Source organism: Mercenaria mercenaria, chromosome 10 (assembly GCF_021730395.1).
Source record: "Mercenaria mercenaria strain notata chromosome 10, MADL_Memer_1, whole genome shotgun sequence".
NCBI classification, from domain to species: domain Eukaryota; kingdom Metazoa; phylum Mollusca; class Bivalvia; order Venerida; family Veneridae; genus Mercenaria; species Mercenaria mercenaria.
Genome location: NC_069370.1, coordinates 57,057,525 through 57,083,515, shown reverse-complemented (window position 1 = coordinate 57,083,515; position 25,991 = coordinate 57,057,525). Strand labels below are relative to the sequence as shown.

Here is a 25,991-nt window from a genome sequence, read left to right as displayed (position 1 = left end):
TGTTTCAGATGAATGGAAATATTTATTAAATGTACATAGGCCAACAGCAATCAGTGGCAAAGCTTCCTATAGGCACATACCAATAATTTTCTTTAAAAGGAGGATAAGTGCTCAGGATTACAATAAAACAGATGGATTAGTGGTGTGGCATTGGAGATGTATCGTCCAAGCGGTCGTATTGCAAACATTGTTTTGATGCTATATTGATGAAAACTGGTCAATTCATTTTCTTATCTTATCACTCGTAAGCTTCTAACATTTGCCTGAGATATAAAACAATATTATGTATTGTTTTTGATGATATAAATATTGCATGAATAAATATATGCGTTGAACCGAGCCGCGTATTTCGATTTAATCATTATGATATCTTACAACAGATTACATCGCCAAGTGCTATCCGACGCCTTATTAAAGACACAGCTATAAATATGTATTCCGCATTCAACGCAAGGCATTTGTGTGTTCTGAAAGACACACGTGATACATAAATAATAATACTTTGAAAGATAGGGCATCCGTGGCTAAGTAGTTAAATCCGCTGATTTCGAATCACTGTCACCTCACCGCTGAGGTGTAGAAGTTTTTCCTGAGAAAACGTTATCAAGCTTGCTTGCAGAAGGTCTACTACTCCCTCGTGCCTCAAATAATGCGCCCTAAGCGTCCTCGACCATTAAAAGCTTGAACTCTCCATTAAATCTATAACTGTGAACTCTCCATTTTATCTATTATTGTGAACTCTCCATTTTATCTGTAATTGTGAACTCTCCATTTTATCTATAATTGTAAACTCTCCATTTTATGTATAATTGTGTCGGTGTGCATTTAACAAAGATAAAATGGCACTGTTATGGTAGCTGATTTCTGTCATCTTGTTCTGGCGTGTTGGCACGCCGATGCAACAAATAAGCGCGCAAATACAACAAATATGGTTACTATCGTATTGGAACGCTAGTTTGTCGGTTTTGGTGTGTTGGCGCTCTACAAACATCCCAACACGACAGAACGAAATAGCAGAAATCAGCCACCATACACTGCGCACAATTGGATTAAATTATCACAGAATCACACTAATGTTCGGAGGGCAAGTTCTTGTCATGTTGAAGTCACCCTTTCATAATTACTGGTATATAATGTAAAGCTTTTGTAAGCGGCTCCAATAAACCGCATGTACAGTCAGTATCACAACGCAAGTCATTTTTCTCACCGGTAACAGAACTGGTAATAAATGAATCCTCTACACATTACAACAGTAGGAGCATCTACGCCTATTACATTTATCAGAACTGAAATTGCTGTTGTTGTGTTCCGAATATTTAGATTTCACTAAAAAATATGTCTTTTATGTTCTGCGGACGTTTGAACGTAACAATTGGTTTGTACGAATGCAAATTTTTAACACTTCTGGTCCCAGTACTTATGCAATATACCACCTATGTTTGGCAATGATGGATTGTAACACATAGTGAACGGTATCAAAACACTGTCATTATTTCCACTCTGATTTAGCGCATCTGTCTGTGACATTGTGGAAACTTTATTGAACGCATTGTCAACAATAATAGCGGGATAGTTCCTCTAAAAAATAACGTATTGTTGTAATTCAGGTAAAATGTCATAAAACTTTGTTTTATCAGAAATGATACGTCTATATCTTTTAGCCTGGCAAAACGGTATACCGCGCTTACATGGGTTTGGATGTGATAATGAATATTCTAAGTACTGATTTACATTTGTGTCCTTCACATAAACGACTGTCACGATTTCACATAAGTTTGAAACAATGACATCCAGAAAAGTTACGGAAGTCTGCGAAATAGTGTAGGTAAACTCAATGAAGGGATAAAAGCGGTTGATTTTATCAATAAAAATCTTTAGATTTTCTACTGAGTCATTCCACACCATGAAAATATCGTCTTAAACCGTAGCCATACCTCTAGAATTATGGTTAAAGATTTCATAAAGTCCTCTTCAAACTTGTCCGTGAATAAAGATGAGTATGACGGTGCCATGGGACTGCCCATAGCCACGCCCATTTTCTGTAGATGATTCATGCCATTAAATTGAAACTGGTTGTTTTCCAGCACTAACTGACAAAGTTTGGCAAAATCGTTAACAGGCAATGTACCACTATCTTCCGATAAAAAGTATTTACACGCACGTATACCATCATCATGAGGGATGTTTGTATATAAAGACGACACATCCAGGATTACTAGGTAGGAATTAGGTTGCAGACGTGTATTCTTCAATTTATAAATGAAGTCCATTGAATCTTTTACGTATGACGGTAGTTTCTGCATTCTAGGTTTCAGCAAAAAGTCAACATATTTTGAAAAGTTTTCTGTGCCTGAGTTGTATCGACATACAATGTGTCTTCCTGGATATCCCAACGGTAGCTACTCATCGTAAGATTTATGTGTTTTAGGCAAAAACAAGAAAGTAGGTAGGTCAGTAGGTCACAATTCAACTTTTCAAAATGAGTATTGAAATCTGTATCAAACATTATACATGTCATCCCCAGCTTTTATTATATTTGACTGGCTTATTATAGTAGGTTGTCCCCCTTGAAAATTATCCGATACGCAATATTGGTTTCCCTATTGACATTACTTAGAGCAATAGATTATATAGGAAATTTATTTGTAATGATTAATTTCTAATATGTCTTTTGGTTTGTGAATATTTTACCAGATATGACAGGAAACTTCAATTTCTTCTCTTCAATTTAATGTGAAAATATTTATTCTAGCTGAACATCTTCTTGCTTCCACTTTTGTTTTAAAAGTATCACCGTCGCTTATATTGAACATATAGTGAAAAACAGTAAACTTTTCAATTTCTTCTACTTTAGAGGCAAATAAATCATATTTTCCAAAGCATGACAATTTATTATCACATATGTAGGTATTTTTGACTTTATAAACAATACAATAATATAATTTTAAGTGTAATAGGGTAAAGGCTTCTTGCTTCCATTTTACTTCAAAGTGTACCGATAAATAAAAAGCTTGTGGATTTCTTAAAGTTCTGATGTAACTTAAACCGTGTTAATTTACGGAACTGCATATACCAACAACTGATGTACGATTTAATATAGTCTTTAAAATAATAACGTTCATAATTGTCTAATTGATAAAAAAAAAATACAAAAGAATGAAAAGATCAGAATAGAACAGGCAGAGCTTTGATTTTTCACCAAACTTTTTATGGAAACAATACGAATGAACATAAATTACATAATTTCCGACTGAAAGCTAAATATCTTGGAATATTGAAAATTCGACGACAGGAGAAAAACTACTTCAAAGAATACTTTTCTAATGAAATAGTGTAATTTGCAAGTTAGGCTCTCACTGAAAGCTGGAGAGAGGGGGGAGAGAATGTGTACATTTATTTAAACAAAAGACACAGCATGATTTCCACGATGTGCAAAGACAGGGTGAAATTAACAGACGCGCAATATCATGTCTACTTTAGAAATGAAATCCAAGCTTGAAAAAAACAATTGCATGCTTTCCATGAGTTTGCACGGTAGGATTATCTATTTAGAACGACCTACATTTTTTGCCACGGTTTTGTTCGTGGAAAACATGAAAAACAGTCACCTTTACAGCTAAAGACTTCAGTTTACACGATAAATTTGATTTCATGATTGAATTGTATAGTATGTACAAACACATATCTGAATGGCATATTTGATTTATGTATAATCAAGTAACTTAGACACTATAAATAAGAAGACAGGATGAATCAGAGCTAATTGTTTAAAAAAATGAGTTAGGATCTCTATGATACACGTACACCAATGCTGATCAGAAAAAATCAGAAACTTGATTCATAATTCAATAGATTCTTTCTTTCTTTGATTTCTATGGAAAACCTTGGATCAAGACCAGTTAATAAAACATGTGTGCGCGTGTTTTAGTAACATGTATGTTTTTTAAGTTTGTTAAATTGCTTGGGTTTTTCTTTGCCATTGCCTGTCGAACACAGTATTGTTTAGTTTATTACTTTATTTTATTGTAATACCATGTTTTAAAAGGCAAACTTCTAGACATGAAAGTTAAACAAAAGTACCGTTATATGGACAAGAACAATCAGTCAAAATGGAATACATGTATCTTCACACAAGTTTCGTTTTTTTCGAGGAAAACTATTATGTATACATGTGATTGTGGGAAAGCTCGTTTATGAACTAATTTTCGGATTTCAATGTTCGCAGGATTCAAAGTTTCAAAAGAAAAGAAATTTATTTAAATGTTTTCATTTTCTGTTACATGACAGCACGAATTTCGCAATATCATAAGCTAACATAGTGTTTTTTACAGAAATGTTTTATATCTTTACATGAATAATACTTCTATTATGAATCTATAAAACAACATGATTTATATAAAAAAAAAACTGGCTACATGTTTTGTTGCTTTCTATGGAGTAACATGCGAGCCTTATTTCCGTGTATTACCTAAAGCAAAATGCATGCATTAGATCAATGCAAAATCCATGACAAAATTATTGACTTAGGTAATGAATGACACGACTTGAGCTAATGTAAGGGAGGAAATCCAGTTTGAAGGGAATTGCTTTAACACAGTCAATAATTAAGGGAGAGAATTCTTGCAAATTCTCGTTAAAAGCTGACCATGGGTCCAAATTTCTTTGCTGTAACTTCAGAAACAAGAAAGTAGGTCAGTAGGTCAAGATTGGGAATGTTCAAAATGAGTTTTGAAATCTGTATCAAACATACAGGTGGTCAAAATCGCGTTGCTGCAGCTTCAAAAACAAGACTGTAGGTCAGTGGGTCAGAGTTAAGAATATTTAAGATAGATATTGAAATCTGTATCAAAAGTTATAAAATTGGTCCACATTTCTATACCTTCAAAAACAACAAAGTATGTCAGTAGGTCACGATTAAGACTATTCAATATGATTATTGAAATCTGTATCAAACATTATACATGTGGTCCAAATTTCTTTGCCATTGCTTCAAAAACAAATAAGTCTATGTAAAACTAGAGTGTAAACAAGCTTTTCCTTTGATTTGAGCGGGTGACCTAGTTTTTGATCCAACATGACCCGGTTTCGAACTTGCCCTAGAGATTATCAAGATAAACATCCTGTGCAAGTTTGTATTAAATCAAAGCATAAATGAAACCTCCATATGGCTGAAAGGGCCAAAATAGAAAGTTTTGTCCCTTTCAAGGTCAGTAACTCTAGAACCCACGAAGGAATTTAGTCGGTTTTCCAAAGGAGCCGAGATGTTATTTTCACTAAGTTCTGTGTAAGTGTGGTTTAAATCGAATGTAAAATGTCACTTCTATCGTGTTCACAAGGTAAATAATTTAGCTCGCTCTTTCAGGGTTAATCAGGGGTCATAACTCCGGAACCTGTAATTGGATCTGACGGATTTATCATGGAATCCAAGATTTTTGCAAGTTTGTATCAAAACAAACTATAAAAGAAGTCTCTATATGGCTGCAAAAGCCAAAATAGCAAATTTTGCCCTTTAAGGGACCATAACTCTGGAACTCATGACGGGATCTGGCCAGTTGTCGAAAGGAACCGAGATATAAGTTGTGTTCAAGTTTGATTAAAATAGATTGCAAAATGTGGTTTCTGTCGTGTTCAAAAGTTATTGTGGACGGACGACATACGACAGAAGGGCCATCATAAAAGCTCACGTTGTCACTAGGTGGGCTAAAAAAAGACTAAAAAGGATGGACCGAAAAGTGGGAGGCGCAATGACCAATTTGAAATCATCACGGGATACGAAATGACCAAAATGAGGACGAGTTGACTAGGGGACAGGTTGCAGAGTTAACAGGTTTGTAGTCTAATTCAGTACCGATGGGATTCAGGTTTATGACATAAGCTATTTCCGCAGGAGTCTTACAGTGGATTATACTGTCCAACAATACAGCTCAGAGCACTTGCACTGCCCTTAAGAAAATCCTGTGAAATTTTTCATCCACCAATCAAAATGTACAGCTTTAATCGGCTGTTAAATGACCTTCTTCCAGTTATTTACATGAATTTACCAGCCTGCGGCCGAAAAGAAAGATACAACTCAAATAATAATAATCGGACATAAAATCCCGACAATATACGCATATAATGTTTCTTTTAAACCGGATAAAATGTAGGTGTTTAGTATACAAGAAAGGAAGACGGACGAATGGACAGCCAGACAGTTAGAACAATATTTGCCTCCAAGGTCTTCAACACCGGCGACTTGATTTAAGACACCAACACATTTAGTGTTTGACTTTATCAATTTCTTCACCAAATTACTTTAACGCAATTTCTTTTCGTTCTAGCTATTTGTGTGGACACAGTGTTGACTCATCTGTCAGTAAAACGATTTTGGGAGTACATCCATCTGCCTCAGTAATTATTTTGCATCCTTTTGGGGGAACCATTACTCCAGCATATATTCCATATCTGAAAGAGTTATCATTTAATAGTGTTATATGTGCCATAAGGTAGCACAATTCAAACAATTTCAAGTTAAAACTAGGTCTGACGCTTTTTTGACCTACTGTGTAATCCATCTTTTCCGTAACAAGATTTTGTTCCTGATTTCTCGTGAAATATGAGATATTTATGTTAAACATCGTTCTAAATAGATCAACCTTTTGTTTCTATAATTGAAAAATTGTTGAAAAAAGACGCTAAACATGAATACACATAAAAGATATCCGACGGCGATAATAAGAACTTTACAGTAAAAACGATTTTGACAGAGTAGATTTAATTGTAAATTCAACTTATAAGCTATTTTGGACTCGACACTTTTTGATGGATAGTTATAAAACTTAAAAGATATTTTAACATAAGAGCAAGTTTTCCTGGTAAAACATATAAAATTTCGAAAGAAAAGCATTTCTTTTTCAAATTTGTGACGGACCAGATATTTTTTTCAAAGGGAAAAAAGTATGGCCATAAAATCGAAATTTTGAAAGATATCTCAAAAATACTCTTATATCACCCTTGGAGACCATTATGTAAACCGTCTAAAATTTTATATCTTCATTTGAGTCGCACCATGAGAAAACCAACATATAGTGCATTTGCGACCAGCATGGATCCAGACCAGCCTCCCGCATCCACGCAGTCTAACGGTTTTTCTAATTGCAATAGGCTTTGAAAGCAAACAGCATGGATCCTGACCAGACTGCGCAATTGCACAGGCTGGTCCGAATCCATGCTGGTCGCAAATGCACTATTTTGGTTTTCTCATGGTGCCGCTCATTTTGCAAAACAAAGCCGTAGTTCACGAAAAAGAACATGTTATGTTAAATTTTAAACGGTAAGAGCAAGCCTCGTTGCTCGTCCAATTTGTTAATTTCTTACATAGGCACCCTCCCAAATATGTCATCGTATTGCATAGTACTCGCCAAGATATATCAGCGTATTGTATAGTACTCGCCAGGATATATCAGCGTATTGCATAGTTCTCGCCAAGATATATCAGCGTATTGCATAGTACTCGCCAAGATATATCAGCGTACTGTATAGTACTCGCCGAAATATATCAGCGTATTGCATAGTACTCGTCAAGATATATCATCGTATTGCATAGTACTCGCCGAAATATATCAGCGTATTGCATAGTACTCGTCAAGATATATCAGCGTATTGCATAGTACTCGCCGAAATATATCAGCGTATTGGATAGTACTCGCCAAGATATATCAGCGTACTGCATAGTACTCGCCAAGATATATCAGCGTATTGCATGGTACTCGCCAAGATATATCAGCGTACTGCATAGTACTCGCCAAGATATATCAGCGTATTGCATGGTACTCGCCAAGATATATCAGCGTACTGCATAGTACTCGCCAAGATATATCAGCGTATTGCATGGTACTCGCCAAGATATATCAGCGTACTGCATAGTACTCGCCAAGATATATCAGCGTATTGCATAGTACTCGCCAAGATATATCAGCGTACTGCATAGTACTCGCCAAGATATATCAGTGTATTGCATAGTACTCGCCAAGATATATCAGCGTACTGTATAGTACTCGCCAAGATATATCAGCGTATTGCATAGAACTCGCCAAGATATATCATCGTATTGTATAGTACTCGTCAAGATATATCAGCGTATTGTATAGTACTACCTCATGCTATTATTTCGAGGTAACTTGAAATGTGAAACCAAAATTTTTATTCCTGTTTGGCGCCATATAACCTATACTGTGTTGGTGCGCCGTAAAACCCACACAAATAAATAAAATAAATAAATCGCCGAGATATATCATCGTATTGCATAGTACTTGCCAAAATACATCATCGTATTGCATAGTACTCGCCAAAGGTATTCGCCTAAATATATTATCGTATTGTGTAGTACGCGCCCAAATATATAGAACAATTCAAAGTTAACCTGTATTCTCTAAAGAGTATCAGTTTACAATGGATACATTTCAATCACTTTAGTGTTTCTTCTATCCCCTTGTGTGCTTTAGTTTTCGAATGCATAATCCAACTCTAAAAATATAAGAGACATCAAGACCTATTTTGAGAACTAGGAAAACGCATTGTAAATCGTCTAAACTGAGACAAATAAAATGTATATTAAACTCAAATAACCGTCTGAACGTTAACCTTTAATCAGTAGTGTTTATCTATCACAATTGTTTACGTTAACGATAGATGAATTAGGTTAACAGAATGTCTACCTTAAACGGAACGTATATAATTATATATATGGTTGACTTATGGTTGATTATATAACGAGGCACAACCCGTTATTGAAAAGGTGTGTACGTAAAACGCTGTATACAAACTCATTCCATATAAATATACACGGCCACCCTAAGCACCCCATATTTCTACAATTAAATAATTGATATGAATAATAAGGTCAACCATCGCGGTCAAGTTGCGACTACTATATATAACTAAAGCGATATGGAAATTCTGTTATTTATAGAGTTTTTTGTAAATTTGTGAAATGCCACAATGTTTCAAGTTATTTGGTTTATAACGCATGTGAACAACAGACACTCAATAACATGATGGAAAACAAAGTACTCACCCGCAACAGGTCATTATATTTTGTCCAGAACTATATGTCGAACATGAACAATCTAGACATTTTTCACTGATTCTCAAGTCTCCATTTACTGGAATTGTTATGCCATTTGGAAATGTACAAAAATCACTTTCTGCGGAGAGAAAAAAAACGATTTCATCGCCATTCTGTAAATTTTATATAACGCAGAATAAAATAAGATCATAATGAATGCCTAATAAAATATATGTTATGTTATGGATAAAAATGAACGCAATACATTACGAAGACACAATGCTTTGAGTCACAACATTTTATTAAAACAAAAATTAAAGGAATGAATGTCATATTCACACTTGTAAAACCCGAAATCGAAGTACGCATATCCGATAACGTACTACGAAAGACCTGTGGTGACATTTCAACTTCATTATTTCACGATTTCTGCTTCATGATTTCCACTTCATGAGTTCACGAATTCACGATTTCTGCTTCATGATTTCACGATTTCCACTTCATGAATTCACGAATTCACGATTTCTGCTTCCTGATTTCACAATTTTTACTTCACGAATTCAAGATTTCACGAATTCACGATTTCATGAATTCACGATTTCACGAAAACATGTATGAACAAAATAAAATGCCCAAGTAGCTTTACTGTTTTAGACAATTCCAAAATGTATAAGTATGTTTATTATGCCCACGCCATTTGTGGCGACGGAGCATTAAGCCTTGCAGTTGTCCGTCCGTCAGTCCGTTATTTTGGAATCCGACTTTCCGTCCATAGACACATTGGTTTCTGTTCATTTAAAAGAGAATGCTTGCATGGATTGAATTTATATTTTGTATGTATATCCTTTCCACGCCTGTAACGTCTAAGCCGTTTTTTACGTTTTAAACGGCCCTCGTGGTAAGGCCGTACTCTTGATCAACTCAGTTTGCATATCATTTACACAGCAGGTGGCAATTGCTTACATGTGAATAAGATGCATCGCTTTTCATTTAATAGCACACAGATTAGGAGCTTACTAAAACCGAAAAAAGGGACTGGAACAATTTCACATTTTAATCAATAATGCATTCTAAAAGTATTGTTTGTAAGTCTATTTCGGCCAGTTTTCACTTTCAGTACCTAAACCTGGTTGTACAATTATATAACACGTCATCTTACATGTAGCGAATATCACCCGCGGTTTTCTACGTCATACATTAGTCATGAGACTAATAAAATTGCGAAAAGTTGAAATTGTACTATAATTATGAAATCGTGAAATCGAGAAATCGTGAATTCTTGAAGTGGAAATCGTGAAATTTATTGGTGAAATCGTGAATTCGTGAAATCAAGAAATCGTGAATTCGTGAAGTTTAATGGTGAAATCGTGAAATCGTGAATTCATGAAGTGGAAATTGTGAAATCGTGAATTCGTGAAGTGGAAATCGTGAAATTGTGAATTCGTGAAATTGTGAATTCATGAAATCGTGAATTCATGAAATGGAAATCGTGAATTCGTGAAATCGTGAATTTATGAAATGGAAATTGTGAAATTGTGAATTCGTGAAGTGGAAATAGGGTAATCGCGAAATAGTGAATTCGCAAAAATCTTGAAGTTTTATCGTGAAATCGTGAATTCTGGAAATTGTGAAATCAGGAAGCAGAAATCGTGAATTCGTGAATTCATGAAGTGGAAATCGTGAAATCATGAAGCAGAAAGCGTGAAATAATGAAGTTGAAATGTCACCACGGGTCTTTCGTAGATAACGGCCGTAGATATGTGTACGAGGTTTCGGGTTTTACAAGTGTGTAAAACAAAAAATATGACTTTTATTACTTTTGTTTCTTTTTATAGTCATTGTTTTCAAGTCAAGTCAAATTATTTCAAATCTCTGTACTGGCAGTATAAATAAAAAGTGAAAAAAGTAGTCCAACATCGGGAGCAGCACAAAAGTTATCCGAATAAATTTGTTTTACACCCTTGTAAAAAAATTCTGTTAGCCAATCAAATTGAAAGAAACGGTCCGAAAAAGAAACAAAGCAGTGTGAATCATTAAAGCCATATAGATCGCTCTGTCTGCAATGAGCACTCCTAAACACATCATCAGATTTACAGTTTTGCAGAAAGAGTATACAAAAAATTGTGTTATGTTTAAAAACATAACATTATAAATAAGCTACGTACTGTTCCCTTTTCTTATTCGAAAATATCTGTGTATTTGATTCAACTACTACTTACGGAATAAGTGACGAAAACACGATTCGTGTGACAGTCCAAAAAGACCTACAAAGAAACATATTAAGTACACCTGCTTCATCGTTACTGTACTTAACAGAATTAAAGTTTTATCAAACAAAGTTCACTCCTTATATCTGGTCACCATATGCTAGAGATAACGACCGTACGGAACTTGGAACGTGAACTATGACCTCACATAATATACAATGTTGCTGAAAAGTGTAGCTACGTGGTGCCACCACTTAACTATTAGTTTTCATTAAAGCTTTCTCGCAAAATAAAGAAGGTTTACATGAACACTTAAAAATATCGTGAAAACAGATAAATTTTTCATGTATGCAAGATAAAGATATTAACATGAAAATGTTGCTAGTTAGTGCTTTATACTGCCACAACATACCAGATAAAGTTTCATGATACCAGCTAACTTTTCATGAAAGTAAACTTTTCAGGACATTAAGGGGAAGTGTAGTGTACAAACACCATATTATATATAACCCTGCCAAATTTTTTAATTATCTCCCTTTACTAAATTAACTTGTCCGGGGCTTAACTCTAAAAGTACTCGAGGGATTTCATTGCAACTGCATACATGGATAGAGAATAGTAAGGGGAAGTGTAGAGTACAAGAACCGTAACTCTACCATGCCTATTTTTTTTTTAGTTATCTCTCTTTATTAAACTAATACTTCACACAATGATAGAGGACATTAAGTTTATGACCATGAATAAACAAGCTCCTCTAACTGATATGTGTATACTTCAGTACAAAAAAATTAATTTATTTCACAACATTTCAGATGAAAACTTTGCTTCGGTGGGGGGATTGGCCATGTCCAACGTGGCTCTTGTTCTTACAGGGGTGGTAACTATTTTTCAATTTTACAGCTGTAAAACTGCGACTGTTTTTTAGTAACAGGTCTTTTACTCAGTCGGGTTCTTTATGGCCATTTTACAGCTTTAATACATGTCTTTATTTCGTTCAGGTGGTGTAAAGAGGGTATTGTTTAGCTTCCCAAAGCATTGGGACTAAGATTATTTATTTTCATAGACCGCTTGACCTCTGAAGTTGGAGGTCAATGGGCCAAATGTCAAGGTCAAATTTGTCATGTTCCTTAAATGGCCCCGAAGTGTTCCAAATCGATAGGGAGTTAAGGAGTCTTGCCTAGAAGATGACCCTTACTGGCAGAGGTCATTAAATGGTCAAAGGTCAAGGTCGAACCTTTTGTGTTAAATAACGGGTTAGCGCTTGGGCCTTGAACCCGTCAAATTTAGAGATGTTTTTCTTGACCAATTAGATGTCCCAAACTGACTATGAGGTCACTGAGTCAAAGGTCAAAAGTAACTGGCGAACTATTTTGCCTTGATCTTCACACTTAATAGGGAGGTACGTCTTGACTGGTAGAGGACCCCTTCTACTCAAAGGTCAATGTCAAACCTTTTTAGTTCAATAACGTGTGCAAGGTGACCCAGGTGAACGATATAGGGCCATCATGACACTCGTATCTCCCACATTTCTGATAAATGCTTCACCAGAATTAAGATAAAACAAATAGATGAGTAGTAAAAATACAAGAAAGTATAATGATACTTCCGTCTCCAAGAGTTAACCATGACTCAGAGATGGTAGATGAATTCTTAGGATCACACGCCACAGTTAGTAATTAAAGTTTAAACTATATATTTACAATCTTACCTTGGTGCTTTTTTTGTCATTTCCGATACACGCCAGTTTATCACATTATATTACACAGCTGAAAAGTCTGTACATAATTGTATCATATATTAGCATCCTTTTGTAACTGACTATATGTCGGCAGATTTTGTGCAGTACACATCACAATTTAGTGATATATACATGTATCAAGATTAAATAAATTTGGATTAAGAGTAACAATGTTATGACTTAGATAAGAAAATGTAATGTATTAAGGTCATTTAGTTCTTTCCATGGTTACCTTTGAAGATAGGATGACAGATACAATGCTATTATACGTATTTATTTTAATTTAAAGTGTAATCATTGTCAAATAACATGTTATGACCAGGACAAGGATTCCGTACAATAATTTTGAATAGACTTTTCTTAGCTAATTAAAACATTTTATAACATTATATTCTTCCTACCCTCACCGACTCTCATCTCTTGAAATATAAAACAAAACCCAGAATTATTTACAATGTTTGTATTTAACCGACAGGTGCAGCTTCATTTGATGGCATGCCCGTTGTTCCGCCAGCCGGTAGAAGTGTTGTAAGTGCTAGTCCCATCCGTTTTGCCCATTCTATGAAATTGTGATCTTTATATGGATCTACGTTCACCCAGACATTTTTGTCTAATTTATAATGTTTATAACTTGTGATGATGCGAGCAGCCTCTACTGTAGATTGTGTAAGTCTGAACGGATCAAGGTTTTCGGCTCCTCCAGCGTCTAGATAAATCTTTTGTTCCGGACGATTTGTTTGGAACACTGGATCTTTCAACGTTTTGTTCAAGAAATCGAAATCGGCATCAAATGACGAATCCTTATATGGCCACCAGAAAGAAGGTGACTGACAGGCAGCCAATGAAAACACGTGAGGGCGTGTCCAAATAGCGTAACAAGACATCAGTCCTCCTAGCGAATATCCCATAACACCTAAATTATCAGTTCGTAATCTTGACGAAGCCAGTTTGTTAGCAAACGTGAGAGCTTCTTTCTCTAAAAAATCTAACGTGTTGTCTCCTAGTCCTCCGACAATGGACTTTTTTCCACAGCCATTTGCAAGATATCTGAAAAACTCAGTTTGGTTAGTAGTAATGCCTGCTGGAATACAACCATCACAGTTGTCTGTAAATGTGCCGTTTATACAGTCAAAATAAAATGGACTAACATCTTGTGTGAGCAGATCCCCCCTTTCAAGTCCATCATTTTTGTAATCACCAAAACCTATTAATGCATACTCTTCTGATACAGCATGTGGATAGATAGGACTTTCGAAATTTCTCTTGAAGAATTTAGCCAACTGAAGACTGAGATCAAAAACGAAGATTGTAGGATATGTTTTATACGTATTTTCATTATAGCTAGGAGGTGTGTATAGCGTTATATTTCTCTCCCCGCCAATGTACGAAGAATTTAACACATAACTTGTGATTACACCAGTTTTCTCGAAGAACCATGGATATGAAGTGAAGGTAGGTTTTTCGCCGAAGTACGAAGATGTTTGAGATACTGGGAAGGTAATGGCAAAATTAGCGCCAAGCATATCGTCGAGGTCGTCTGCCAGTATACGGTATTCAAGCTTTTTATTAGGCAGATTGGCATCGTCAAAACAAGTTTGACACTGATATCCGGTTGGAGATGCCTCATATGTGATGTTGATTCCCCACGTATCAAATCCAGTCTTTGCTAGTCGTTTGCCCTTCAGCCAAAGCAGCCCGAGTCCATTCCCTCTTATGTATAGTGCTGTTTTTCCATGGTTCTGTAACAGATTACCATTAATCGTTTTGTAAAAATAATAAAATACGTTTACCTTGTCGTTGTTATGTCTTCATTTTCAGTATGTTTTAAACGGTCCTTATACCCTGTCAACATAAAACAGGTTCAGGAAAGGGCTATATTGCAATCAATAATCGTTCGTCCGTCCTGGACATTTATTATTATTATTATGTAACTCTAATAATTGTGTCGTAACAGAATTATATGAGCCGTGCCATGAGAAAACCAACATTGTGGCTTTGCGACCAGCATGGATCCAGACCAGCCTGCGCATCCGCGCAGTCTGGTCAGGATCCATGCTGTTCGCTAATAGTTTCTCCAATTCCAATAGGCTTTAAAAGCGAACAGCATGGAGCCTGACCAGACTGCGCGGATGCGCAGGCTGGTCTGGATCCATGCTGGTCGCATACCCACTATGTTGGTTTTCTCATGGCACGGCTCATATTAGTTTTTAAGTGACGTGTGACGGCCGTAAAATGTTTCCCCCATGCTTTGATGCAGTGTTGATATAGTTTCTGGTGATCTGTGACCATAGCCTATTTAAGGTTTATGTATTCGTATATTAAATTTCTGCTAAAACCTGTGCTATGTTCTTAAAAAGTGTTGCAAGTTTCATTAACTCTCATGAATAGACTTAATCAAACCGAGTCTGCTAATACTATAATATAATTATTTTAATTGATTGCTTTTTATGCTTCCAAAGGACATTCTGAAATGTCTTATTAACTATCAAAAGGGCAATAACAGTCTTAAAGTGGTGTATGGCGGCCGTAGCATGTCGACAGTGTTCTTTAACATGATGGAGTTATTCAAATACTTATGTATAATAGAGTTACTATTGAGCCGGTTGCAAGGGCGAATTTCATTACAATCCAATAACAGATTTAAATCGATTATGTTTATTCTTGGTGATTTCAAAGGATGTTTTAGATTTTGTCACTACATTGGCAAATGGCATCGACAGAATGAGTCATATCTTCATTACATATCTTCCATTTTTGTACTTAATGGTCGATATTTGTTTAAAAAATACCCCTGACCCAACTAGAAGGAAAATAAAGATACATGGCGAAGAGTGCAGTCACTTTGTCTTAAACCGTTATACATTAGAATTTCCATTTTCAACTCATTTTTCATTTTATTTAACTTTTAAGACAATTGGTTTAAACTTTTTTTCAACACGTTTGACATACATGGTATACAACAAAAATTGCATGAAACTAATGGATTGGAAAACAAGTTATTTAAAACTTATATAAATTCCTCTCCATATAGGAAATAACTACAAATCATCAAATACCACATTGTCAGGAATCATGGCTAGTGATAACTAATTTTTTATAAGACAAATAAGGATGGTATAACACAGTTGTAATGCTATTTGTTTCTATTGAATTTTGTAAAACAAAAAGGAGTGTTGCTTGAAGCAATTATATACTCACGGTACCGTGGTGGGTGCAAATCGATAGAGCAGGGCCAACCGAACTAGGTAGTAAACCTTTTTTTACGAGAATGAAACGCTGAACATCAACAATTAGAGATTTATTCTGCTCAAAAGAAAGCCTGTCGTTGCCATTGAGAAAATTGTTTACTGACAATGGACATGGAGTATTGGGGAAAAACCTTTCACGAATTTTTTTTTTTTTTTTTTTGATATTTACGACAACGAAGCAGGTAGTGATCGACAGTCTCAGTGTTTCCACACGTGCAAAGAGCGGATTCAATTAAAGATCTTCTTTGGATGTCGTAATTCAGAGAACTGCACACCCAGACGCAATCGAGCATGCAGACTTTGCCCCTTTCTCGTGCCGCAGTTAAACAGAGGAGAAGATTTTGATAAGTTTTTGTTAAGTGCTGATTTGAAAGCTGTTAGGGTAGCTGCTTCTTTTGTCGTTTGTGGTAATACATTCCAGTCACGGATTTTTTTGGGCAGAAATGAATAATTGTAAGACTGTGTCCTGGAGTTTACACTACTTATCGTTAATTTGATCACGACCTGGAATGAGATCAGACATGTCAGAGGGAGATAGACCATAAAACATTTTGTAGAATAAGATGAGACGATGTTTTTCTTCCACTCTGCGAGGGTCTCCCACATCAAATCATGTAATAGCTTCTGGATGTTGCATAATTTTGTTGCACCGGCTACTATAGGAGCTGCTTCGTTATGAACTGCCTAAATATCATTTTTCAGAGCTTCACAACAGTTGTCCCAGACAACATCTGAGTATTCAAGAAGAGGGCGAATGAATGAAAAATACATTCGTTCAAGGCTAGAGCGGTTAAGTACAAATTTCAGCGACCTCATTTTTCCAATCCTCTGCCGTGCTTTTTTCAGTATAATGGAAATATGGGATGACCACTCCAGGTCGGCTGAGAAAGTAAGTCCAAGATGTTTATGACTAGTTACTTCTTTGATTGCTGCGTTGTTCATAGATAACATTGGATGATGTGGTTTGGAGTGTTTACGTGAGAAGACCATTGATTCAGTCTTTGATGGATTGAAAGATACTAACCAGGACTCAAACCAAGAATGAATACTTTGGAGATCTGAATTTAAAGCAGCTGATGCTAGGTTGGGATTTTCAACTATTATATAGAGACTCGTGTCGTCAGCAAAATGACGAATGTTAGAGTTGATAATTATTAGAGACAATGTCATAGATATAGGTCAAAAACAGAAGAGGTCCGAGTATGGACCCTTGAGGGACGCCAGCATTAATCTGAGACCAACTAGAAGATGCGTTTGCATAGACGACACGTTGTTTACGGGACGACAGATAGGAAGAAATCCACTGAATAAGTGAATCATTTATACCCAGTGAAGACAGTTTCTGTAAAAGTCCACGGTGCCACACCTGGTCAAAGACTTTAGAAATATCGCAGAATACTGCACGCACTTCCTTTCCTTCATCAAGCGCCCGGCAAATATCATTGTAAATAAATGCAAGTTGGTTGACGGTGGAGTCGCCCTTAATAAAACCAGATTGAGAACTTGTGAGGAGGTTGTTGTTGACAAGGTAGTTGTAAAGGTATTTATGGACACAGCGCTCAATGAGCTTGCCAAGACAGCTGAGTAGGGATATTGGACGATAGTTAGATGGTTTTGACGGATCTGACTTTTTGAATAATGGTGTGACATTTGCAAGTTTTCAAGAATTTGGAAAGTAAGACTCGATCAATAGTTTGTTAAAGAATTTGGAAAGTGGTCCGGATAGTGCTGTTGCGCCTTCGCGGAGAAGTTTTGGACTGACAATGTCTGGACCACTGGCTTTTGATGGGTCTATAAGAGTAAGAGCATCTTTAACATCCTGGGGAGTGACAGTAATATTAGATAAAGATGAATTGGTTAACATTTGGCTAGGTGGTAAGGAACAATTTTGGTCGTCAATAGTAGATTGTGAGCAGAAGTACTGGTTGAGAAGTTCTACTTTTCCCTGGTCTGTTGGCGCTTCCATGTTGCCTTCGTATAAGGTTGGGATAGTTTTGGATGTTTGTTTGTGTGTAAGTTGTGTTGCTGTTTTGAACCATAATTTGGCTGAAATATTGGATGTGTTAACTTTTTCAATTAATTTATTTTGATAGTCTAGTTTTGCTTTGTATATCTGATTGGTCACCTCGTTACGTACTTGCCTAAATTTAACCCATGATTCAACTGTGTTAGATTATTTGCCCTTTTATGTATCTTATTGCGTTTTCTAATGAGATTACGTAATTAAGCGTTTAGCCATGGGAGGTTATTTGGTCGGATGGTTCCTACTTTATTTGGTATAGTTTCTGATGCAGCTGATAAGATACTCTCGGTAATGTCTTGAGTAACTTTTTCGAGGTCGTTACTGTCCATTAGGGTCTTCCAATTAATTGCCCGGAGTTTGGCTTTGTAGTCGTCATAGTTACCTCTGTCGTACAGCCAAATCTTGCGCTTAAATTAAGTGTGTTTAGGTTTGTCTAATTGTCTAGTTTTAGAACAGCAACGACTGGACAGTGAAAACGAGTGAGGTTTGGAATGAAAGGGTCAGCAACAAAGCTAGAAATGATATGGTTCGTGTTCTTTACAAACATAAGTTCAATTAGAGAATTAGAGTGTTCAGTCTAAGACAATTATTTATTCCATTTAAAAAGCTATGTCAGTCATAGATGGCAAAGAGAGTAGATATCACAAGGACACACCTTGGCCCTGAATTATTCTAAATATCCCTTTTTCAGAACTGAACATGAGTCACAGGTCAGAATTTGAAATAAGGGAAACATTTATGGTCAACAAATGTAACACCAATAACAAATGCTGGATTTTTTCCCGACTATTTCCTGGCAGTTTACATGGGTAACTATGGTAACCATGTTGACGACTACAGTTTTTCTATATATGCTTTAAGGAATGTTGACTCAGATATACTTTGTCTAAACGTGCATTTCGTTTTGCAAATTTTACACAGATATTGGAAATTCTAAAAAACGCTTGTGCACAAAGTTCTTTAGATATGAAGGAGTAATGAAAACAAAAGTCCAAGGTTTAAATCTATAGGATGTGTAATAGTCATACCCGTAAAACAGTCTCCGGGTACTTGACTGCAATTGTCAGCGTCAGGTTCTTTCTTGGATCTTCATCGACTTGTCTTAAACACTTCTTTTCATAACACAGTCCCACATGACCATCAGGCAGTGTGCATTCCGCATACTCTTCACAACCACTAACCAGATTCAAAAGCGACGCAAACACTACTAAAATTAACAAGTGCATACCTTTTGACACTCTGTGAGAAGAAACTAAATGTACTTATAATTAAAGTGTTATAATATGTACCGTCCAAAACAGAAATATACTTCTGTATATATCACTTTAGTATCGTATCCAGTCTAAACAAGAGATTTGATAAGATGTATCACGTGTTACGAAGTAAATAAATATAAAATACGGTATCATTCTTCGGGTGCTAATTTACCGATAAATTTATCTTTTATCACACGCTGTGTACACTCAAAAACAAGTCGTCACTGGCGGAATCAAACTGACTCCTGCTCGGATCAAATGACAAACACATCTATACCCGTGAGGAAGAACAAGATAATTTCAGTCGAACAAAGTTGTTTTTTGTTTTTGTTTTTGTTTTTGGCCAACCTTATAAATAGATCTAGTTGTGTTAAACCTATTTATTAAAGGGGAATTATGCGCATTTTTCAAGTAAAACGCCAGCTGAAATAGATGTGTGTGTAAAAAGGGTGGAGGAAATTATAGCTTTTAGCCAAATATACCAAACTCTTCCTGTAACCAGTAGGAAATAATAACTTTCCAAAAATATGGTTTTTCTTATATTGACTAGGGCAGTCATTTTTATGAAAGGTCAAATTGCACGAAGGAGTTGATTCCCCTCCACTTCAAAAATCTCTACCTATAGGTAAGAGAGATCACTGCGTAGAAGATTGAAGAAAAAAACAATTATTTTATTTGTCCGATTACTTTATTTGTCCGATTACTTTATTTTTAAAGCATCAACTTAAAATACTTGCGGCATTACCGTAGGTGTAGGTACCCAAATATCTTCGTCAGTCGACACATTATAGACCTTGTCATATGTGATGCGGGTGAGGATGTCGAACAAATATTTTACGTTTTAGATATGGTTCAAATTTGAGTTTTCTACAAGTACTTGTACATTTGGTACCATTAAAACATTCTGTATTTTTGTAATACAAATGTGGCACAACATTGCTTCACACATGTACTGTTTTTCGTACTAAAGGTAAGACTTCTTATATATTTAGTTAAACAAGAGGGCCATACTGGTCCTAAAACGCTCATCTGTCCACACGCGAGCCAGTTCATTGTGGCTAAGTTTCATTGAAAACCACCAAGTAGTTTCAGAGTAGATGCCATAAGAGGTCAAGCGGTTTTTCTATTTTTAGACCTACTGACCTAGTTTTTGACCGCAGTTGGCCAAACTTCGATTTTGACCTAGATATCATCAAGATGAACATTCTGACCAATTTTCATGAAGATCCATTAAAAGATATGGCCTCCAGGAAGGTCACAAGGTTTTTCTATTTTTAGACCTACTGATCTAGTTTAGGACCGCAGATGACCCAGTTTCGAAATTGACCTAGATATCATCAAGTGAACATTCTGACCAATTTTCATGAAGATCCATTGAGAAATATGGCCTCTAGGGAGGTCACAAAGTTTTTCTATTTTTAGACCTACTGTCCTAGTTTTGGACCGCAGTTGACCCAGTTTCGAACTAGACCTAGATATCATCAAGATGAACATTCTGACTAATTTTATGAAGATCCACTGAAAAATATGGCCTCTAGGGAGGTCACAAGGTTTTTCTATTTTGAGATCTACTGACCTAGTTTTTGAGCTCATGTGACCCAGTTTCAAACTTGACCTAGATATCATCAAGATAAATATTCAGACCAACTTTCATACAGATCCCATGATAAATATCTCCTATAGAGAGGTCACAAGGTTTTTTTCTATTATTTGACCTAATGGCCTTGTTTTTGATGGCACGTGACCTAGTTTCAAACTTGATTTAGATATGATCAAGGTAAAAATTCTGACCAATTGTCATGAAGATCCTTTGAAAAGTATCGCCTCTAGAGAGGTCACAAGGTTTCTCTATTTTTAGACCTACTGACCTAGATTTTGATTGCACGTGGCCCAGTTTCGAACTTGATCTAGATACCATCAAGTTGAACATTCTGACCAATTTTCATGAAGATGCATTGAAAAATATAGCCTCTAGGGAGGTCACAATGATTTTCTATTTTTAAACCTACTGACCTAGTTTAGGACCGCAAGTGTCCCAGTTTCGAAACTGACCTAGATATCATCAAGGTGAACACACATTGTTTGCTACCAGAAAGTTTATCTCTTTTAGTGAATTTACCTTTTTTTAAATAGATTTTTGATTTTATATAACCCAGGAGAAATATTTTCTATTTGAATACTGCTGAAGTAGGAGTTTATGAGGTAAAGAGTGGCTGGCCCAATCTGAAATACACTTCAATTTATTTTTTACTGGAATTTATACTTGCTTAAAACCAGGTAGTAACTGTTTGCAGATGGTCTTAAGCAGAATAATTGTAATGATTTATAATTTGTCGGATATTAAAAATTTTTGTCAGAAAATGTAAGCATAATGGATTTTTGGAAATGTTAAAAATGTTATGTATTCAATTACTTACATCTCCAATGAAGGGGCTTACATAAATCAAGATAACTAAAAACATTGCTGATAAGTTGACTGAAACTTTCTTCTTTATTGTTTAACACATGGTATCTGAATGATTCATACTTGACACTCGTGTGCTTGAAAAAACAGTGGCTCAAATGGGCCTAAGTCGCTCACCTGAAAAAATTAAAAATTTGACTTTACTTCTAATTATGTTTGGTGAAAAATCCTTTAAGTTCTTCATTAAAACAAAAGTTATTTAAAACACTTCATAATTTCTTGTCATGCACCAAAAATGCATAACCATCAGAAGAAACCATTTAAAGTTATTTTTATTTTAACTCAAGCGGCCCCGTAAATGGCCCAAGTGCCCTCATTTGAATAGATTTGACACAAGACATCATAATGATGTTACAGACCAAGTTTGATGATCAAGCAATTCATGAACAGAAGTTCTTTAAAGGTATTTCTATTATAAGCTCTAGTAGTCCCTTAAAGGGGCCAAGTTCCCCCAACTTAACAAACATGCTGAAGGATCTTTAATGATGTTCTAAACAATGTTTGATGAAGACCCATCCAGGAATTCATGAGAAGAAGTTAGTTAAAGGTATTTCTATTCTTAACTCTAACATCCCCTAAAAGGGACCAAGTGTCTCCAATTGAATAATTTGTTAAAGGACCTTGTAATGATGCTTCTACAAATCAAGTTTGATGAAGATCCATCAAGTGGTTCGTGAGAAGAAGTCGTTTTTAATTTTAGCCATAGCGGCCCCTAAAAGGAGCCAACTGCTCCCATTTGAATAAAACTGGGATAGGGCCTTCTAATGATGCTACATGCCAAGTTTGATTAGGATCCATTAAGACTAAAAAAATCATAAATTATCTTATAATAATCCTCTAGACCCAGTTTGATGAAGACCAGTCAAGCGGTTCATGAGAAATGGTTTAAATGTTTTGCTATTTTTTAACTTTAGCAACCACTATGGGGTTGGGGCAAGTGTCCCCAAATGTTCAATGTTCGTGAAGGACCTTATAATGATGCTACAAATCAAGATTGATGAAGATCCATCGAGTGGATCATGAGAAGAAGTCAGTTCAAGGCATTTCTAATTTTAGCTCTTGTAGCCCCTAAAAGGAACCGTCCCCATCTGATCAGAATTGAGAGAGGACCTTATAATTATGTTACAAAGCATGTTTAATGAAGATCCATCCAGCAGTTCATGAGAAAAAGTTGATTAAAGGTATTTCTCACTTTAGCTCTAGCGGCCCTTAAAACAGGCCATGTGCTCCCATAAGTACAAAATTGGGAGAGGACCTTATAACAATGCTACTGACCAAATTTGATGAAAATCCATTGAGCGGTTCCTGAGAAGTTGTTTAAAGCTTTTTTTCTATTATTAGTTCTAGTGGCCCCTAAAAGAGGCCAAATGGCCCCATTTGAATAAAATTTGGAGATGACCTTATAATGATGCTACAGACCAAGTTTCATAAAGATCCATCAAGGGGTTCAAGAGAAAAAGTTCTTTAAAGAGTTTTCTATTTCTAGCTCCGGAAACCTCTAAAAGGGACCAAGGTGAACTCGATACAGGTTACTGCCAGGATGCTACTAACCAAGTCTGGTGAAATTCTGACTAGCAGTTTCCAAGGAGAAGATGTTAAGTAAAATGTTGACGCAGGACGACAAACGATGGACCATCCACCTATACTAATAGCTCACCCTGAATAAAGTTCAGGTGAGCTAAAAAGATACCTGCCATCTTTCTAACATTTATTATAACTCCAATCCTTTAATGAACTCGTGTGAAATCATTCTAGCACCATTTAAGAGTTCAATCCAAGATAACATCAGACCTTTGTAAATAGCAGTGAGCAGTAGTAGTAAGCAGTTCATAAGGTTTAAAAATTTCTTTTCGACTTTTATCTCTGGTATGTCTAACTGCAATTCTAAGTAAATATTTTCTTACTACGTTTTTTTTTTGTGTTGTAAGATCTTTGTTGTCACAAAATGATTGATTTGCAAAACTTATTAATGATAATGAAGCTCGACTGTCTTATAACTCCTTTTTGGGTATATCTATCATAGTCACTGTGTCAGTTATATTTGTTTGTCTATTAATTTGTTTGTGTTCCAATGATTTGTGTAACTTTATTTTCTTAAATGTGTTGATCCTGTTGGAAATTGTAAACATGTATATATATATATATTTTGTGTGTGTAGTTTCCTCGTTTGTATATGAGATGCTACCGATGTTTGTTTATCTTTGCTGCTCCCTTCTGTTGAGTGTCTGCTCTGACTTTCTTTCATTCACCTTGCCCAGATTACACACGCATGAAATAGCCCTGTGGTCTCTCTCCTTGATCAATGACGTGATTTTATTCCCCAATAGGTAATGACTTAACTTCTTGGAGAGCGGCGGTGGGGCTATTTAACTGTAGAGGACTAAGGATTGCGAAATTGAATTTTATATATTACCCATTTAAATCTGTGAATGTTTTTGTAACAAGAAGCTTACAATATCTGAGATTAATAATCGTTACCGTACTGCAGTTCAGGCCATACATCAATTTCGTTATTACATATTTAGTATGTTTTGACATTTTTCTAGTTCTTTCGCACACAGAAAATAATCACACACCTTACTTTAACGGTTGTAATACAACTCTAGAATTATTTTATTCCAATATCTATTATATACTGACCCTAATTAAATTGTTACTATTATCAGGAGATGTTGAGTTGAACCCTGGTCCGGATGAGAACTCGAATCACTGTTTATCAATACTCCATCAAAATATACGTAGCATACGACATAAATTAGAATATATTTCAGATAATTTCTTAGATTTCGATATTTTATGCTTCACTGAAACTCATTTGTGTGCCGAAGTAAATAACGACAGTTTACAATTAGAAGGTTTTGATACAATGTTTCGTAAAGACAACACCTCTTATTCTGGGGGATATCTAGTCTACCTTTCATCCTTTTTGAGGCCAAAAAGAATATTAGAATTAGAAAATATATTACCTGAATCTCTTTGGATAGAAATTAAAGATCGTAACAATACTTTCCTTATTGGCACTATTTACAGACATCCTCATTATACTGTTGATTTTTGGGACAGATTGGCTGTATGTATTGATAAAGCTACCGAAATATCAAATAACATTGTTCTTGTTGGAGATGTAAATGAAAATCAACTTAGTGACACCAATACAAAATTAAACGACTTGCTCATGATATATAACATGACTAATTTTATTACAGAAGCAACTCGCGTCTCAAATAACTCTAGTACCTTAATCGATCCTATAGCCGTTTCAAATGGCATTTCGGTGTTTCAGGCCGGTATTTTAAAAACAGAAAATTATATAAGCGATCATTACGGTACATATGTACATATTGAAATTAACCTTCAAAGTAATATACCTTTTAAAAGAAAAGTATGGAATTATAAACGCGCCGATTTTGAAATGTTTAATAATCTGATACAAACAACTGAGTGGTCCTTTTTATACGACAATACTCTTAATAACGCCTGCGACTCCTTTGTTAGCAAATTTCTAGAATTAGCAAGAACATGTATACCGTCATCTTTTGTTACTGTCCGTCCTTACGACAAGCCTTGGTACAATTCAGAGATACGTAAAACCTCGCGACAACGTGATCGGCTGAAAACCACCGCAATTCGTTCCGGAAAAGATTCTGATTGGCACAAATATAAATGTACACGCAAAAAAGTAAATAATATGATAAAACATGCAAAAGAGCTATTTTACAGTAATATAGAATTTACCTTGAATGACCTCACCAACACAGACCCGCGTCAATATTGGAAAATTGTTAAAATGTTAGTCAAAGAAAACTCAAAAGGAAGTAACATTATCCCAACTCTTATAAATAATGACCAAAGTTTTTCTGTGTCTGATACTGAAAAGGCAAATACTCTGAATAATTATTTTGTGTCTATTTCAAATTTAGATGATTCGAATGTTTCTCTTCCATCTTTCATTGCCAAGACAGACTCTTTGCTAAATGATATAACAATTTCAGAACAAGATATATTTGAT

At 35.6% G+C, this 25,991-nt stretch overlaps 1 protein-coding gene across 1 annotated transcript; it reads right to left on the bottom strand.

The window, feature by feature from the left end:
* Positions 1-6,256: 6,256 nt before the first annotated feature.
* LOC123561473 (uncharacterized) lies at positions 6,257-19,629 on the bottom strand. Its single transcript, XM_045353869.2, has 4 exons — positions 19,291-19,629; positions 11,266-14,730; positions 9,056-9,185; positions 6,257-6,444 (listed from the first exon to the last, which is right to left on the bottom strand). Exons 1-2 carry the CDS (start codon positions 19,486-19,488, stop codon positions 13,456-13,458), a joined length of 1,473 nt encoding a protein of 490 aa, XP_045209804.1. The 5' UTR covers positions 19,489-19,629; the 3' UTR covers positions 6,257-6,444; positions 9,056-9,185; positions 11,266-13,455.
* Positions 19,630-25,991: the final 6,362 nt, after the last annotated feature.

Coding starts and splice junctions, on each gene's coding strand:
- LOC123561473 (XM_045353869.2), bottom strand. CDS start 19,488: ATGCACTTGTTAATTTTAGTAGTGTTTGCGTCGCTTTTGAATCTGGTT. Junction 14,731..19,290: donor ACCCGGAGACTGTTTTACGG/GTATGACTATTA, acceptor AATCTGTTACAG/AACCATGGAAAAACAGCACT.